General features: G+C 41.9%; 1 protein-coding gene across 1 annotated transcript; it reads right to left on the bottom strand.

Moving 5' to 3' along the window:
* Positions 1-973: 973 nt before the first annotated feature.
* CHMP7 (charged multivesicular body protein 7) lies at positions 974-12141 on the bottom strand. Its single transcript, XM_020975712.2, has 10 exons — positions 11378-12141; positions 7856-8027; positions 5768-5953; positions 5522-5655; positions 4619-4667; positions 4270-4389; positions 3749-3847; positions 3398-3458; positions 2681-2860; positions 974-2418 (listed from the first exon to the last, which is right to left on the bottom strand). The coding sequence occupies exons 1-10, from the start codon at positions 12019-12021 to the stop codon at positions 2366-2368; spliced, it is 1698 nt and encodes a 565-aa protein (XP_020831371.1). The 5' UTR covers positions 12022-12141; the 3' UTR covers positions 974-2365.
* Positions 12142-18759: the final 6618 nt, after the last annotated feature.

Here is an 18759-nt window from a genome sequence, read left to right as displayed (position 1 = left end):
AGCTACTCAGAGAAAGACAACTCCTCCCTTGAGGGAATGTCAGTTCTATCACCTACCTGACTTACTACATTAGCCTTTCTAACACATCCTAACACTTCCATTGTCTCCCCTTCTATTCTTTATACCTCTGTTGCTCACTTCACTCTTCTTATAAAAATTCTTATTGATTTCCTATTGCTACACACAAAAAGGTTTTAGACAGTTTAGTCTGGTCGTCAGGGTCTCCCACAATCTGGCAACACCCTACCTTTTGAGCTTTTTCTCACATTACTCCTCTTTATCCATTATATTCCCACCAGACTATACAAGTCTCTGCCCTCCTGAACATACTTTGCATTCATGCCTCCATCCATGCCTTTGTTCAGGCTGTTCTGAAATACCTCACCTCCCTCCAAAGAGTGGATTTTTAAAATTCTTTAAAGACCAACTCAAATGCCACCTCCTCCATGAAGTCCTCCCTGAACCCAGTGGTTAACTGTCTTTTCCTTAGGACCTCACACAGCATGTTGTTTTGCAACTTCTGAATGTACTTGACACACAAACATGAGCCTTCTGCATAATCTATGAGGCCTTTTTTCATTTAATACCAAATCACATTTTCAGCCATCCTCCCTAAGACCAACTTCATACTGAAGTTACTGAATGTTGTTTGGCTGGATCTTGCCAAGTTCTTTTTCACACACTACAGCAGTCTGTGTTAGCTGTTGCTGCTTGGGCCCCCTATGACATTCTAAGGTCCTCAAGACAAGGGTCTCCTCTTATCTAAATTTTGTGTCTCGATCGCACTTAGTGCACTGTACACCGAAGGTGGTTAATAAATGGGGCCATGGTGCCAGGATACTTCTGGGGCTTGTCTTTTAGGCTGCCTGTCACTGTCCAGGACTGGCCTAACAGACATTAAGTTAAACAAACACAAACTAGACAGCATGGAGCAGTAACCCAAAGGAAAAACAGAGCCGGAGTGGACAAGAACCATGATTTGTTTTTTCTTTTAATTATGTACCAGATAGAAAAGGGGAAAAAATAGTGATTGCTTCTCTTCACCCCCAACACTTCTGTTTATCAAGGTGGAACGGGAGAGAAATCTGTTGACCAAGAGTCTTGCTCCTGCCCTGGAGTAAGTTCCTTCTTTCCCTCGGTTCCATATCACTTTGGGGGCAAGAGCTCATAGCTTAGGCAGAAATACTTGTGCTTCTGCAGCCACAGTGGCAACGTAGCCGCCATCTTCTCCTCTCCAGACTACTGTTTCACCCAGCTCCTGCTCTGTCCCTGATTCACCAGAGGGCAGAGACAGAAGCAAGAATATGGTAGCCTCAAGCGGCAACAGTCGGTAGTGTGTGTTCTGACAAATAAATAGAATGTGGGAGGCATATACCAATATAGCAGAAGGGCAAACCCTCCTGCTTCTATTGCACAAATTGGCTCAGATTCCCCTATCCTTATTAGCAGTGGTCTATCTGCAAAAGAAAATTCTTCTGAAACTTGGCCAAAGAACTCACTCTTTTTTACAGGCTCACAGAAGGGAAGTTTTGTTGCGCAGTTTGTTCAGCATCTTCCAACCACACCCCAACAAAGGCAAAGCAAGGGGGCAGCCTCTTGCTTTAAAAGAGGTGGGACCTGGCCATCCACAATCCACATAGGATGGCTCCACAATCACCTAGGTCTCACCACCCCAAGTTCAAAGGCCAAGAAGAGTTCTCTTCCCCTTGGCACAAAATGAAATGGGAGTCAATCAGAGCCAGAGGGGCCACCACCTTGAATTACTCAAGGGTGACCATTTTTGAGCCTAAAAAACTTGATGCAATGATGATAAAGAGCAGAAACTTTTGCACTGTTTGTTTTCTCCTCGAAGAAGCAGCAGTTAAGTCCCCTTGAATAAAACTTGTCTGATTCTCCTCACCAGTGAAAATGGAAGTGGGTAGGAATAAGTTGTTTAAGTAAACTTATAAACACCTACGGGTAAAGATGACAAGTCCCTCTAACCAACGGGAGAAAAACTGTCTGCAATCTCTCACCTTTGTTGGCTGGAACAAAATTCTAGTGGGAGTTGGTGGGTGAAGACAAACATAACTGGGCCAAAGTCAAGGACTGCAGGCTATATGGAACAATAGGTCAAACACAGGACATCATAGATTGTGGCACTATAAAGATGAGAAGACAGACAGGTCCATGACACCAGCTGGGAGCAAGCCTTTGGAGCATAACTTCCAGAAATTACTTCTGTACTGTAGTAACTGGTAGTATCCAGCTAAATGGAGTAGTCTTTCTTCCCCATCCCATCAAATTCTGAGAGTTTTTCAATTAAATAACTATGTACAAACACACACGCCTGATATCTCCTTAATGTGGAAGTCCTAGGATAGCATTAGAGAGTGGGTTCCAGCTGTCTTTTGGAGGATTCATGGCTTGGAAGCAAACCTGCAGAGGGGAGAAAAAGGTTGAGCAATACAAGACAGACTTGAACCTAAGAGAGAGGAGAACGCGGAAACTGAACCCTAGGTCTTTGGAGAACATGTGACACAGACGACTGAACTCCAACCCACTATGCTTTTGACTACCTCAGTGCCTCTACATCCTAGATAAGCTGAGAACAAGGACTGGGATCCACCAACTTAGCAGCCACATATCTAGCTATGGTGCAAAATCCCACCAGCAGCCCTTTCTTAATATATGTCCATACCTCCTTCTGACAGGGACAGTTTCTCCAGCTCAGCTTCAAGCTCAGCATCTGAAATGCTGGGATTAGGCACATTGGTGGAGAAGAATGGCTTGTGGGGAGTATCAGGCAGATCCAGAGGTTCTTTGGTGGTGTCCTGGAGGAGGATATCCAGTTCCTTCTCCAGTTCCTCGCTGTCACTGTCTGGAGAGAAAACAAGGCGAGAAGCACATAAATCCCCATACAGGGAAAACAAGCAAGACCCAAGACTGGCAGATAACAAACAATGACTATATCTCTAAAGCTGGGAATACACTGCAGCTGAAGGTGGAATGGCTACTTTTATGGAATCACTTGAGAAAAGGGGCACTCTCAAAAGGAGCTTCCTCTTCTGTCCCCACAAAAATATATGCAAAGTGGTAGGGCCTCTCTCCTAACCCTGGGGAATATCCCTCATCTTTTAGGCTATTTAAGGCAGTGCAGTTCCCCCAATAAGAAACAAAACCCCTTATCATATCCCCATATCCAATGAGCTGGTTGAGATACAAAAGGTGCCTTAAATCAGAATGGGGGTGGGTACATGAAGGGACATGTCATTTCCTACAGCAGCTTCCATGTCAAAAGTGTCGGGTACAGGAAAGGCTCTGGATAAAGCCCTGTCTGCTGCCACATGCGGGGAAAATGTGACCAGATGAAGAAGAATTCCTCTTAAGGTATGGGAACATCTTTTCAGCAACTCACCTAAGCCATTCATCCCCACCCCAGCCAGAGTCTGAGAAACTTCATCCTGGGTATCACAGAGCTGTAAGAGAAATAAGTGTGATCCTGAGCCAGAGTGTTTCTAAATAGTACAAAATGTGAAAGGGGCAAAGGAAATGGCAAATACTCAGAAATGGAAACAGAAAATCCAAGTAGGACCCCCAATAACAAAATAACAAGGTCAAACAAGCTTCTGCACACAATTTCAAACAAAAGAAGGAGGTTTTCTCCACTTAGACTGCTCACACAAAATAAAATCTGACAGCCCAGCATGAGGATAACACACTCAGTATCTTCCTATCATCTCTGTTTCCAGTCCATCCTATACTATACCTCTTGGATCTGGTCCACCAGACTCTCTGCTTTCTCCACTGTGATGTCCTTCATGGAAAGTTTGAGGGCCCCTACACCAGCCTGATAGGCATTAAAAACCTAAAAGGAAAGTAGAAGTATTAGTACAGATGAAGAATATATGCAAAAACAAACACTATTGTTTTTAGCTTCTTGAAATCTCTATATCCTCACATCAACTTGGCCTTGCAGAACTGCTAATCAGGAAAGACTAGAGGCTTGCTACAAAGAAAGAATCCTGATCAAGCAGATATAGGAGAGGGTGAATAGGCAGCAAAGAGTAAGCAGCAGGTTGGAAAAGCAGAGTTGAGAATGAGTATTGCAGTAATGAAGGACATCCCTTGGACCTTTAACAAGAAAAGAAGCTAATTACTTTTTGTATAGGATAATCAGAGCAAATTTAATGTATGAGAGGAAAATTACAGAGTAGCAAAAACACCAGCAAAGGCAAACAGTAACTATAAGCTCAACTAATTTTGTTATCCCTGGTGCAAGTGGATTACCATTTGATCTGTTTGGGAAGCATAGATCCGATCCAGAATGCCTTGCACTGTGTCCAGCTTGGCATGTAGTGCCTCAATGCGCTTCTCTGTCCTCTGCTTAGACTTGAGGTGCCTTAGTGCCTAAAAAAGGGGAAATGTGGTCAGGATCTCAGTCAAACCATTATCCATAATATTAGGCAGTGAGACAAGAGAATAAGGCAGTAGCCCTACCAGGAGACTAAGACTTTCCAATTCTCTACACATATTCTCATTCCCAAGTAGTGGTGCTGAGGCCATCTTCATCTCTTATTTCCATCTTGGCTGCTAAATGTGACAGTACAGAGTTGGTGGGGGAAAAGAAGACACTCACCAGTTGCTTCTTTCCAGCTCGGCACGCTTGTCGGGCATCTTCTTTACATCTGTGAAACAGAAGGACAGATTGAGGACTGATTGGTAATAAAATCAGGAATTCCCCTCTCAGAGGTAACAACCACCAAGCACAAATACCATCCCAAGGCTCCCACTCAACATGGAAAATATTCCATTTACTTCAAGGGGCCAAAAGAAGACTAAAGAAGGAAACAGAAAGAACAGATGTTAACAAATTAAGGAAATGTTCTCAACCTCAGAGAGCCCAAAAAGGGCATCCATAAACTGGCCAGTCCAAATGCCCATTTCCAACCTTTCATCCTGCCACCCTTGGCTAATTTCTGCTTAAGGACTTTAGAAAGCTAAACCCATACTATTTGAACTTAATCTGTATAGACCACCAGGTCTGGCATTACTCATTAGATATGAGTAATATATAATGTAATAAATAAACATATCAATTAACATACAAATATATTATATAATTAATATATAAATATATTAATTGCCATATAAATATAAGTAACTCATTATATGCATTTTTGAGTGCTGTTTTTGCTAGCCCACTGCTTCCTCCATCCCCTACCTCCTAGAATTCAGAAGACCAAGTTATTCAACTCCCACCACCACTGGTGCCACTGGGAATATTATCCCTTTTTCTCTGGTTAAGTCTTCTCCTTTCAGTAAAATGGATAGAATCCCACTTCCTAATACTACACCTACAGCTCCTCAGCAAAGCAGAAATGCTGATAGCATCATTTCACCAGGAGTAACCTCACATATCTACAGAAAAAGACTGTGGGAAAGAGAGGAACCTAAAAAGAAAACATCATGGCCCCAAGTGCTCTTGAGAGCTGTGAGGACTAGTCAAGGCAGGGAGGGCTCAGCTGGAGGATGAAGTTACCTCTCTGCTTCCTGGGACAGGGACTCCACCTTCCGTGAGAGCAGTCGTTCACTCTGCATCAACTGGTACACCCCCACATCTACATCATTTACCGGGGAGACCTTGGCATGTAGCCCTCTGGCAAATTTCACAATCTGTGGGAAAAGAACAAATTACTCCTGCTCTGAAAAAAATTCACCCAGAAAAACTGATGGCGAGATTACTAGATATTTAATAGATATTTATAGAAATTCCATCATTCAATACCTTCTCACCATTCTGCTCTAAAACAGTGACTCTCTTCTCTTTCTGCAGCTGCAGCAACACCAAATAGAAGGTTCGCTCATCTGGGCAGGAACTAGCACAGAGGCTGCTCAACTCTGACAGGGCCACCACAGGATGAGAGGAGATTGGAGAGTTCTGATACAGACGATAGACATCCTCTGCTTTTTCCTACAGGAGAAGAAAGGAGCTTGTACTCAGTGTCTAGGTATAGAGACCAAAAAGCACTGACCTTTCTTTTGTAAAACTAGATCCATAAATGTCCAGATCAGGCCAATTTCTTCACTTAAAGTAGGATTTTTTCTTAAAAGTTTTGCTTTTAAAAAATTTGGAAGAAATGTAACTAAAATGTCTATAATGAGGCAGCCTAAACTAATAAGTCATAATCAGGCCTCCAAGTCTGTCCAATTTAACTATGTACTGAGAACCTATTTATTGCCTATCTTCCACTTGTCACTGACTTCAAACAAGTCTTTTGCCTCCACTATATCAATGTTTCCCCTATTGGTAAAATGAAGCAATTTAATCAGTGGGCTGGAATTAAGACACTTGTATGTTAATCCTGGTTCTGCCACTAATGAGCTACAGGACCTTGGTTAATTCACACCTCTTTGCATCTAGTTTACACTTATAGAATCAGGGCATTGAACCAAATCATCCTTAAAGTGCTGTCAGCTCAAAAAATGCTATGAAAATAGAAATAATAAACCCTTGCCCCTCTCCTTTCAACCAAAGGATTTTATATGCAAGTTAATTACTATGGCTAAAAAGAACTAGGTTTGTATCCCAAAGAAATCAAAGAAAAAAGAAAAAGTCCTATATATACAAAAATATTTATATTCAGTTTCCAATTCTTTGCCACCACAAAAAGAGCTGCTATAATTTCCATATATCATATATCACAGCCCATCAAATAGGGAATGGCTGAACAAGCTGTGATATATTGTGATGAAATACTACTGTGCTAAAAGAAATGATGAGGATAGTGTTAGAAAAATCTGGGAAGACTTGTATGAACTAATGCAAAGTGAAGTGAGCAGAACCAGGAGATCATTGTACACCACAAGGGCAATACTGTACAATTATCAACTTTGAATGACCTAGCTATTTATTCTCAGCAATACAATGACACAAGACAATTCTGTTTTTTTTTTTTAAGTTGGGCAGTGGGGGTTAAGTGACTTGCCCAGGGTCACACAGCTAGTAAGTGTTATGCGTCTGAGGCCAGATTTGAACTCATGTCCTCCTGAATCCAGAGCCAGTGCTCTATTCAGTGCACCACCTAGCTGCCCCCGACACAAGACAATTCTGAAGAACTTATAATGAAAAATGCCATCCGCCTCCAGAGAACTGTTGGGAGTCTAGATACAGATAAAAGCCTACTTTTTTTACTTTATTTGTTTTTCTTTTTTTGGTCTATGCTCTCTTTTCCAATGTAGCTGATATTGAAATATGTTTTGCATGACTGCACATGTATAATCTGTGTCAAAGTGTTTTCCTTTTCAAGGAATCTAGAACTAAAAAATTATTAAAAAAAAAAAAGAATGTTAAAAATTAAATAAAAACATTCTTTAAAATAATAAAGGTACAAGAAAAGTAAACGAAATGACACCGTATAATGATTTGGGGAAATATAATTATAACTCCTAAGAAATCATGCCATCTTTTTCCCCTGGACAGAATGATGACTTTCTTAGTTCTCAGATAACCTAGGTATGAATTTTGTCAATAACTCTCCGACCACAAGAATGTCCTAAACTTTAGTTCATTTTTTGTTCCTTTAAACCCCAGAAAACAAATTTGTGCATCCTTGATTTAGTCCTGAGACAAAGGGTTTTTCTTTTTCTTTTTTCTTCTTCTAGAAGAATGTGTAATAAGTAACAAATGAACATTATAACATTCCACAAGAGAAACCTCTGCTTCTACCTTACCTGTAGATATTATGTGGCAGGCTGGGAGTACGCAAAAAAACTTAATCAAGTAATTAACTCTGTCTCTGCATTAAATGGTGAAGTCCTTCCTTTAAAAAAAGGAAAACACCTCCCTGGCCTGTTTGAACCCAAATGCACTTACCTTAAGCAGTTCCACAGCCACCAGCACCTCTTCAGCAGGGACCTTGTTGTCTCCCAACACATTAGAAAGCGTCCATTTGAGAGGCTTCAACAGGAAAACACCTACTCCCCATGAAATCCAGCTGCTGTCCACACTGGCCATGAAATCTGACTCCCGTTGTAGCTCCCCTCGGCTCCAAGAACAGAAGGAAAAAGTCATGTCAGCCAGGGCATACTAGATGGTTTCAACCAGCGTCCCCAAACAACAGCCATCAAACCAGTCAAAAACAGAGAGAAGAGGAGCTATGGAGCCCATGCTATGGTATCTTCTTATGTGCCAAATAAAAAGAATAAACAAACAATGACAGAATCTACCAAATGAAAAGTACTGTGGGGAATAAAATGATAAATAAGACATAGTCATGGAGTTCAGGTTGTCTAGGGCAGTAGTATCAAATTCAAATAAAAATGGATCCCTGTGGGCCCCATATTGATTTAACCAGATGTTAACATTATCTACATTGTATATCATGTTTTCATTTATTTAGTTAAATACTTCCCGATTACAATTTAATCTGGTTAGGGCTTGCACTCAAGTTTTGCAGAGCCTGCAAAAGAGTCTGACACCTCTGGTCAGAGGACATTCCACAGTATTTACCCTAGAGTGAACTACTACTGACACAGCCAAGCAGTGAGGAGCACTCGAAGACTAACAACCACTGGAGAGTGGACCATGGCTTAAAGGAAAAAGCAGAAGTTGATTACCTGACCCTACTGCACTGGCTAAATTAAATCATGAAATTGGCTAACAGTGGCTTTTCCAACAACTGTCTCAGCTCTCCATTACAGTCACGATCTAAAGCACACTCCACAACAGAAGTGGGAAAAAAAGGTGCAAAAAAGACTTACGAAGTCCCATCAGTGACAATGTGGAGTATGGGGAATGAACATAAAAAGGAAAGACTTCCAACTGCCGAAGAATAGGTATGTCCAACCCATCCAGTTTTTCCTCAGGAAGTGTATCACAGTGTCCTTGACTTTAGACATCTGCCTCCACACACAAGCCTTTAAGGACTGTCTCCTCAGCACACACAAATGACTGACACCACTTCCCAGATCACAAGTCATCTCAACAAAAAGATCATTAGGATTTGACAAATATGCTCTGGATCTGGGAACCAGTCTCCAAATTTAGGAACTAAACTAGTTTTTCAGTTTCTATGGGAAAAAAAGTGAAAGAGAAAGATAGTACGTAAGAGTAGAACACTGGATCTCAAGCTAAGGTTAAACTCAAATGAGATTGACCCATGTCTTCTGGAAAATCAAAGGAGAAGAAAAGCATTGGTGGCCAAGGGCTCCTCCCTCATCCCTGTCCTTCCCTTTCCTCTTCCCAGCCTCAAACAGGGAATGAAGCCAAACCCAACCTGCAGAAGATGCACTGGTGGCTAACAAACTCAGATTCCTCAGGTGGGTCACCATAAATGCCCAGATCAAATGGCACTACCTGGTACTAGAGACATCTTGTCATATCAAGAAAGTAAAACGTGAATACCTATGAAGCCTCTTCTGTACTTTGGTGAAGACTCAATAGAAACTACTGGGTGCCATGTGGCCAGTATTCTGGTTGTCCACACTGGCTAAAGCTTGACTTGCCATGGTCAAGACCTAAAACCACAGACTTAAAGGTGGAAGAGGCCTTGGAGGCCACTGAGTTCAATCTCCTCATTTTACAGATGAGGAAACTGAGGGTCACACAGGTTAAGTGGCTTGCCTAGGACCACACAGGTACTAAGGCACGATCTGAACCCAAGTCTTCCTGATTCCAAATTCAGTGCCCTATCCCTTATGCTGTGTTACTTCCCAAGCTAAGAGGAATGTATAGGTATTTTTTTTTCCTTTAGGAGGACATCTACATTCCTCTCCCTAAGGCTGCTGTCTCCCAGGGATAGGACTAAAGTTATGACTCCTCAATCTGAATCTCCTTAATTCAACAGCTCTCTTATCTACTCCCATTACCACCACTTCAGTTCTGACCCCTTTAAAGTTCACTTCAATTACTGCAAGAGTCTCTTAATCAATCTTCCTTCCCCAGGGTCCCCAACTAATGAATTCCTAATAATATTTCAAGGCCTAACTCTAATTCTACCAACTCCATGTAGTCTTCCAAAATGAGCTCACTTCTTATCTGATCTCATAGCACTTTATACTCCTCTTGTGCAAGATAGCTTAACCTTTGATATGGTTACTAGATTGTGAGTTACTTGACAGCAGAGCTCAGGTTTCACTTATCTTTTTATTTCCTCTAGTGCTTACTTAGTACAGGGTTCTGGAAAAAGCAGGCACTAAATAAATGTTTCAATTCCATTTGTACCAGCAAGGAGGAGACCCTCTTCTCCAGGTGATTTCAAGTTTTGAGGCCTCAAGCAAAAAGGAATAACTTAAATAATCATACAGACTATACCTACTGGAGAAGGATGGGAGTTGTAAAGGTGTTTTCCTAACCTCTGAAGCCCCAGACTCCTCTTACTTGCCTCTCATGTCTCAAGTTTTCCCCAGCCCATCCTTCCTTTCTCCAAAAAGCCCTAACCAATTCAGCTGAACAAACACTTATTAAACGTCTACTGTGTTCAGTGCACTGGAAGAGATAGGGAGTTCATGTAAAATACATAAAATCTATCTTCTCTTCTGAAGCTTAGTCTGATAAAACATGACATAGCTGGTCAACAAATATTTATTAAGCAAACATATGCCAGGCACTCTACTAAAAGGTGAGGATACAAAAGAAAGGTAAAATTGGACCCCCCCACCCTCAAATTCCCATTCCAATGGTAGAGACAATATGAAAGTAACTAGGCCCATGCAAAATTATAGACATGGAAAAGGGGGGTGAGATGGGGGTGTCATAATATGGGTTTCCAGCAAAAGGTTCAGAGGGAAGTCTTGAAGGCAGCAAGGGAAACTGAGGTGTGAAAGTGAGGAGAGCGAGTATTCCCAGGGCAAAGGAAAGGAGGTGTGTTACGTGTATATGGGACAGCAAGAAGGCCAGAGACGAGCAAAAAAGGGTAGAAAGGTAAAAGAGGGCAATGCATAATAATAATAGCTCGTATTTATACACCCAACTGTCTCTCTTGCTCCTTACAACAACCCCATTTTATATAGTTAAGTGCCTTACAGAGTTGCAAAACGAAGTGCCATGAGGTGGGGGGGGGGGACGGTAAGGGAAGGCCTTCCAGAAGAGGTAGGTCTTAAATGACAACAGCAATTCAAGAAGAACCCCACCGCAGACACTCTAAGTCTGTGCCTAAGTATGACAAGTCGGATTTAGAATCAGAAGATGTGGGTTCAAATCTCAGCTCTGCCACCTGTGTGACTAGGTGCAAGCCCCTCCAACCTCTCTGGGCCTCAGTTTCCTCATCTGTAAAATGGGAAGGGTAACACTAACCTGCTCCTAAGTGTCCCTCCCCTTCGGCCCAGAGGGGGAGGGGAGTGTAGCCCTGTCCCCGCCCCCAGCTCGGGAAAGCCCCGCCCCCGCCCCACCCCTCACCGGAGCAGGTCCTGGAGCACCGTGGCCAACCCGAGCGGGACGCTCCCCTTGCGCTGGAAGGCCTCCTGAAGGTCGCGCAGGCGCAGACGCACCGCCCCCTGGCGGCGACTGTGGCTCAGCACCAGCGGCGCCCAGAAGCCCATCTTGCTATCCCAGTCGGTGCTGTTCACCTCCCGACTCCTCTTGAAGGCGGAGAACAGGAAGGACATCCGTTCTTCATCTTCCTCCCACTCGGGGGGGCAGCAGCCCCGCCGGATCCCCCCCGGCTGGGGCCTCGGACTCCTGCCCCGGGGACCACATCGGAACCCCTGCCCCGCCGAGGCTTCGGACACAGCCCTGGACCTGCTCCCCTTCCGCTCTAGTCCCCTCCCGGCTTCCGTTCTTCCACCTCCTCTTTCGTCATCGCCGTCGCCACCGCCCCGGATGAAATAAGTCCCAGACGGCCTCACTGCGCATAAGCCAAACCCTCCTTTTTTCGCCCGGTCTTGGGAACTGACAGGGCGCCTGCGCCAGCCCCTTGTGGCCTTTGTGGAGGAAAAAAACCTAATGCATGCGCGGTTGAGGAGGATCGCGAGGCATTGTTGCAACCATAGAGTCTTTCGAAAAGCAATAGAGTGGCAAACCGTTACGTCACCTACTCCCATGCACACCTTTCCCGAGAGTGGAACTGGAGCATGCGCACGAAAAGGTCCCCAAAACTGCCCCCGGGTATGCCGATTCCCTTGCCAGTCACCCGCCAAAGCCCTTTGGGGACTAGCCCTAATTGCCGTTAGATTTCCGCGTCTTCCCGCCCCGGTGACGTCACAGGGAGCCCTCCCAGTCGGCCTGCGCGCCAGGCGCGTGCACCTGCTGGCGGCTGGGCCTGTCCTAGCGTCACGACGTGGGCGTGCCTCCCGCTGCCCCGCCTCGAGCGCCCCTGAAGGGATCTGGGGAGGGCCCGCGGTCGGCACCCCGCTGTGCCCTAGACGTCTAGACCGAGCTGTTGTCTAGCCTTTCTCCCTGGCACAATGTGTGCTTCATGAGGGCAGGGCAGGGCCCGTGGACTCGTCCACGACGAGGGATACCATGAATGCGCGTTGATTAGTTGTAAAAGACAGATGATGTCGCCGGTGTCTGCTAAAAGTCCGACATCCTGAGGAGCTGACCCTTTTTTTGTTTTTGTTTTTCTGGTTTTTTAGGGAAGGTCCCATTCCTCAGTAGGGTTGGTGGTCAAAGGATATAAAGTGGCCTTTCTGGAAATCATTCAGCAAGCGTTTATTAAACTTAAACTTGTTGCACGCAATTGTGCCAGGCGAACAGCTCTGGGTGCTCAGGAACCTTAAGTTCTAATGGGGGTTGTCCAATCGCGCCTTGGCAGAGATACTGGAGCGGTCTGCCATTTCCTTCTCCAACTCATTTTACAGCTGGGGAAACTGAGGCAAACAGGGTTAAGTGACTCGCCCAGGGTCACACAGCCACTCTGTTTCCGAGGTCATATTTGAACTCAGGTCTTCTTGATTCCGGGCCAGAACTCTGTTCACTGCGCCACCTAACTTCCCATCTACAGTGGGAAAGGAACATAAATTAAGCAAATACAAGACACATTCAGAATAGTTACACAGTAACAAGAGGAGAATACCGTAGCTAGGCGGAGGGGGGGGGAAGTGTGGGGAGAACGGGAAAACAAATTAGCAAAGTCACAGGAAATATGGTTGAAATTCTAAAAATATAAGGAATGCAAATTAAAACAACTGAGGTACCACCTCACATTAGCAAAGACGGTTTGAAAATTATAAAATTGAATGTTGGCGATGCTGTGTGTGTGTTAACACTGGTGGAGATGTAAATTAAGTACTTTTTGGAAAACAATTAACAATTAGGCCTAAAAAAATACCCAACTAAATACCCTTCGACCTAGTGATCTTTACTACTAGTACTATACTTAGGGATAGTAACAAAAGAAAGTGAAGGTCTGTATTTAGAAAAATATTCCTAGTAGCAATATTCATTATAGCAAAACATTAGAAACAACTTGTGCCCAGCAATTGGAGAATCCTATTGTATATAAATGTAATGTGATATTATTGTGCCTTAAGAAATAATAAGTATGAATGCTACAATGAAACACAGGAAGACTAACTCCGAGTCATTGACTATGATTATAAATAATATTAGCAGCAAGACCTGCAAAAATATACAGAAGAGCTTAGAATAGTACACGGAAATAAACAGGCCGTTTTTGTCACTATCTGGCTAACACTAAAATACACATTTGAAAAAACAAACTGAAAAATAACAGAAATTGTAAGAATTATGTGTTATTTCCCCTGAACTCGTCACTAATCATCAACTGCCTGCCTCGTATCTTCTGGGTGTCTCATAGCCATATTCAACATGTCCAAAAAGGAGCTCATTATCTCCCACTCCTAAACCTTCCTCTTGTCCAAACTTTTCAATTGAGAGTACCATGATTTTCAGTCACCCAACTTGGCGATCTCTCCCTTGCCCTGATCTCTCCATATTCGTTCAGTAGCCAAGTTTTGGTTCTGTCCAGGGTTGTGCTGGTAAAAATTGAACAAGGAGCTCTCCCCCAAAAAAGTATTCACAAAACACTTTTAAGTCTGATCTACATTGACATTTTTTTCTCCATCACTTTTTAAAAGTCTGGACAATCAACAAACCAACCAAGCATTAATGTGTGGCATTTGCCAATTTCCAAGGTATTGCTGCTCATTCTGAAATATTAACAACTGGCTTTTTTGAGGAGTCCTTTCAAGCTGGCTCCAGCATAGTCCTGATTCTACCTTTAAGACCTCTCTCCCCCCCCCTCACACAACCACCAACATACTTCAGGCCTTCATTATCTCTCATCTAGAGTGCAATAATTTACTAGTTGGATTAATTGGTTCTAGTCTTATCACCCTCCAATCCATCTTCTCCACACAGCTGCCACTGTGGGGAAAAGATATTGTAAGTCAAAGAGGGAGTTTTGGACAGTACTCTCCTTCCCATATTCTGTGATGTAGCCAGCTAGTCCTCCTTGTGTCTCTCACATAGGACACTCCATTTCCCATTAGTCCCTAAAATGCCTAATAGACCCCTTCTGTTCCTTTAAGATGAGCCCCAGGTAACATCTTCGAATGAAGCCTTCCCTAATCCTCCCACCCCCCAACTCCTAGTAGCCTCCCTCTCAAACTATCTTGTATTGAACCTCTTGTTGTTCAGTAGTTTTTCAGTCATGTTTGACTCTTTGTGACCCTGTTTGGGTTTTTTGGTGTTTTTTGTTTTTTTTTTTGTTTTTGGCAAATATACTGGAGTGATTTGCTGTTTCCTTCTCCTGCTCATTTTACAGATAAGGAACTGAGACAAATAGGATTAAGTTTGACATGCCCAGTAGTCAAACAGCTAGTAAGTGTCTAAGGCTGCATTTGAACTCAGATCTTCCCAAATATAAGCCAGTGTTCTATGCACCATGCCACCTTTATTTTATGTAGTTGTATATATTAACTTTATGCTCTATACTTTTTAATATTGGAAATTTCTCTCACTGCAATATAAATGCATTGCAATCAGGGATTATTTCATTCTTTGTAATATTTCCAGTGCTTTGCACAATACCTAACTTAATAAAAATAGTTTATAATAACTGCCTAAGACCTCTGGAGTTCTGTTCTAACTGCTTCCTGGTAAAGAATAGAGACAGAGTAGTAATAGCTATTGACTAATTACAGTCATAAATTAGAATAAGTTTTCCCACATTAACAATCTTATAAATAGCAGTTAGGTCCTACAATATTATTAGTACATATGAATTACTACTACTACATATTTCATTAACACATATATTACCAGAAATATGGTTTAGTGAAATTAAACAAAACATTTATTAGGCATATATCTGGTTGGTTAAAAAAAAAAGGCACTTTGGGCTAATTTGAAAACCAAACCAGCATTTAGAAAATTACAGATTGTTGTATTCCAGTTTCAAATTCCCCACTTAGAATGAACTTTTAAATGTTTTTCTTATAAACTGTAGACCCCCCCAAATATGTATATGTACATGCCTGTACAATTATAGAAATGTTATACATATTTGTGTAAGTAGAGAGACAGAGACAGAAAGAAAGATACAAACAGAACAATCAGGAATTGTGATTAGGTCATCTCATCAAAGTGAAGAGCCTGACCTAACTTAGCAAGTATATCCAAGGAACCAGAGCACATACTCCTTGGGATCCCTCCCACTATGTTTTCCTACCAGTTAAATGTTTGTTGTCCCCACCAAATCAACTGGGATGCTTTGGCACATGTCCATAATCCCAATTCTGAATAGTTTCGGAGGCTCAAGCATTGTCTTCTTAAGTGTTTCCCTCATTACCTAAAGAATCTCACAAAAGTCATATGACAGAGTAATTAATGGCCTCTTGAATACCAAGCAAAAATTCTTTAAGACAGACCATTCAGTACAATTCCTAGACAATTCCAAAATCAAGAGTTTTTTGTAAAGGCCAAGGCCTGCCATTATGCAATCATGGGTTATCTTCTGCCTGCTGCTTGTTAAGGGACTGTTCTAACCCTAAATTCTTATAAAAAGACAAAAATTAAAATAAACAAAAGTAAAAAATAAGTCAAATAGTAAAGGGGAAAAAATGAGCTTTCCCTCTCAGAGGGAAAGTCTAGTTTCAAATGAACTGTCTTTCAACAAGGATTAGGAAGGAACCTGGATTCAACTGGAAGTCAGCCTCCTCAAACTCAGGTGAGAAACTAACTATTCTAGGTAAAAAACTGTTTCCACAGATACCTGAAGTACATCCCATACAATTGTCCACTGGATTGTTTGCAAATGCATAAGATAAAATCTCTCCAGGGATGTCGGTAACACATGGAGCTAAATTTCCCTTGCAAAATCAAAGTGCATTCCAAAAGGAGGTCCAAATGGATCCAACAATAGGACAAACAGGCTAAGCTCCTGTGATGACAGAGAGGCACCCTGTTGCTTTTTCACAGTTGTTGACCTGGTTAGCAAGAGGGAAAGTTTCAGGAGCATCTTCTACTATAATACCATACTTAATACCTTATTGATGAGGGCTCCATAGTACTTGGGACTGAGCTGTATACTTAAGCAATAACAGATACCATTGAATAGTTCTCAGCTAAGCAATGTAATAATATAAACAAGATTTTCAAGTTTTATTTTTAAACTGCTTTATCTGTTGTATAAAGCTTTAGAAGATCTCATATACAATGAATATGTTATTTTCAAATATTCCATTATGATACTAATCAATTAATTAAATCCTATCACTTAAAGAATTCTAATTGATAAAAAAATTTCTCCAGACTAAAAAAAAATTACTTGTAACTATAAGTCAAAAGGGCTGCAGTTTAGGGGCAGCCAGGTGGTACAGTGAATAGAGCACTGGCCCTGGATTCAGGAGGACCTGAGTTCAAATGCAGCCTCAGACATATGACACTTACTAGCTGTGTGACGCTGGGCAAGTCACTTAACCCGGTTGCCCAGCCCCCCCCCCAAAAAAAGAGCTGCAGTTTAAAAAAAAAGAATTTTCTCCTATTCAAATTATTTTATGAGGATTATAGCCCTAGAAGAAAACTTAGAGATAATTTACATTATCTTCACCACTCCCAATTAATCTTTAATCAGTAATGTTTTGAAGTATTAGAAGTGTTCTTTGCAGAAATAGGGGACTATAGGTATGGGCTAAATGATCCATATACAGTGTCTGACTTGGTAACTTGGTATGTTTGTTAGTTTTGTAGATCTGGTTTCTTTTCCTCTATTTTATTAAATATAGCAAATGATGTCTCACTGGAAATAGAAGGGGGAAGAGATGTATTCAGAAATTAAAATTATATGAATACAAAAGATTTAAAAAATTTTAAAGTGGGGCAGGGCAGTTTTTAAAGTTCAGACATTGTGGAATCAAAGTTTCCTTAAATTTGGTATGTAAGCATTCACAAAACTGCCAATTAGAGAAAGGAAAAGGAAACAAATTATTAGGAGGGAGTAAAAACATATTTCCCTGGGAAGAAAGTTCCTTGAATACTCAGGTTTAAGGTCTCCTCCCTCTGGTCTGGCTCTTGGAAAATGTTGAAAGTCAAGATAACTGCTTCAGGCAGTGCTGAATCATCTTGGGGAATGTTGGCCTTTGTATTCTCTAATGTTTCAAAAGAATTGCTTCTACTCTTTCTGGTTAACGAGTTCAGGGGCTAAGAAGCTTCCAGAGAACTTTCTCTGCCTCCTGAAACCTTGCTAGTAGTCTTACTGTGGGGAACCAAGAATAGGGCAGTGGCAGAGGAAATTCCTGGAGCAAACTGTTTTTAAAAAAAGAATTCGTTAAATACTTAATTATCTAATTTACATTTAATTTACATATTTAATTAAATGTAATTTGCTTTAAAAAATTAACATTCATTTTTTTAAATTTTGAGTTCCAAATTCTCTCCCTCCGTCCCATGCTTCCCTTGCCCCTTGAGAAAGCAAGCAGTTAGATATCAATTGTACATGTGAAGTCATGAGAAACATTTCCATATTAGCCATGTGAGTAAACCCTTTTTTACCAATAGGAGGAAGTCTAGAGCCAGCTGAGTGTACAGCTAGGTAATAAAAAGACAAGTAACAGTCCCTTCAGTCGTAAGACTTTGAGGTATCTAGGCAACCACAGGAGAATCATGAAATATTAGATCTGGAAGGATCTTCTAGTATAGCCTATTTATTTTATGGAGTCAAGAAACTGAGGAATGGAGAGGAGAAGTGACAGAGCAAGGGATTTTGAATTTTGGAAGCCAACTCTAGGAATTTTTCCACTAGAAGATGCTTTTTTCCCAAGGTAGCTATGCAGTTCATAGGCCTTACCTAATATAATTGGCCAGAGAAGCAGGTACAAAAGCTTCCCAGGGTGACTAGTAGGATATTGTTAGAGAAGTGACCATAATCGTCCTGAGATTATGTTCTCTGCTGAAGCAATTGCATTAGAGAAGGATCGCCTATCTTCCCTCCCCATTCCAGCTTGACCCTTTTCTCTTCTCTACAATTCATTCCCAGGCCTATCTGGTTCTCTAGGACTGTATATCCTAGCTTCACATTTGCTAAAGTTTGTAGGGTAAGGAAGAAGAGGTAACAGATTACCATAAGATTTTTATACCAGTTGCCTCCAAACTCCACTCTGTCACTATTCTTTCAGTGACATTTATTTTCTGCTACTTTCAAGTCAGTTAGAGCCTGTGGATTAGGGCTTGATAAGGGTTGGGGGTGAGGAGGAGACATGGCTGGGAGGCCTGCCTGTGTGGGAAAGATAGCAGTCTTAAAGGAGGCAGTGAAAAGTCAAAGCCATTCTGAAGTTCAAGCTTTACATGGAAAAGAGACCATTTCCAAGGACAATATG

Source organism: Phascolarctos cinereus, unplaced genomic scaffold, assembly GCF_003287225.1.
Source record: "Phascolarctos cinereus isolate Bilbo 61053 unplaced genomic scaffold, phaCin_HiC Scaffold_2;HRSCAF=192, whole genome shotgun sequence".
Classification (NCBI taxonomy): Eukaryota; Metazoa; Chordata; class Mammalia; order Diprotodontia; family Phascolarctidae; genus Phascolarctos; species Phascolarctos cinereus.
Note: the sequence above shows the minus strand (reverse complement) of the source record. Positions and strands in the feature narration are given on the sequence as shown.

What these genes read in the sequence shown, in the direction of transcription:
- CHMP7 (XM_020975712.2), bottom strand. Translation starts at nt 12,021, where the DNA reads ATGGGAGTAGGTGACGTAACGGTTTGCCACTCTATTGCTTTTCGAAAG. An exon ending in CTTCCCAAACAGATCAAATG is followed by an intron (nt 3,848 to 4,269) that starts GTAATCCACTTG and finishes CTTTCCTTTTAG; the next exon opens with GTTTTTAATGCCTATCAGGC. An exon ending in TGGTGGACCAGATCCAAGAG is followed by an intron (nt 3,459 to 3,748) that starts GTATAGTATAGG and finishes TTTCTCTTACAG; the next exon opens with CTCTGTGATACCCAGGATGA.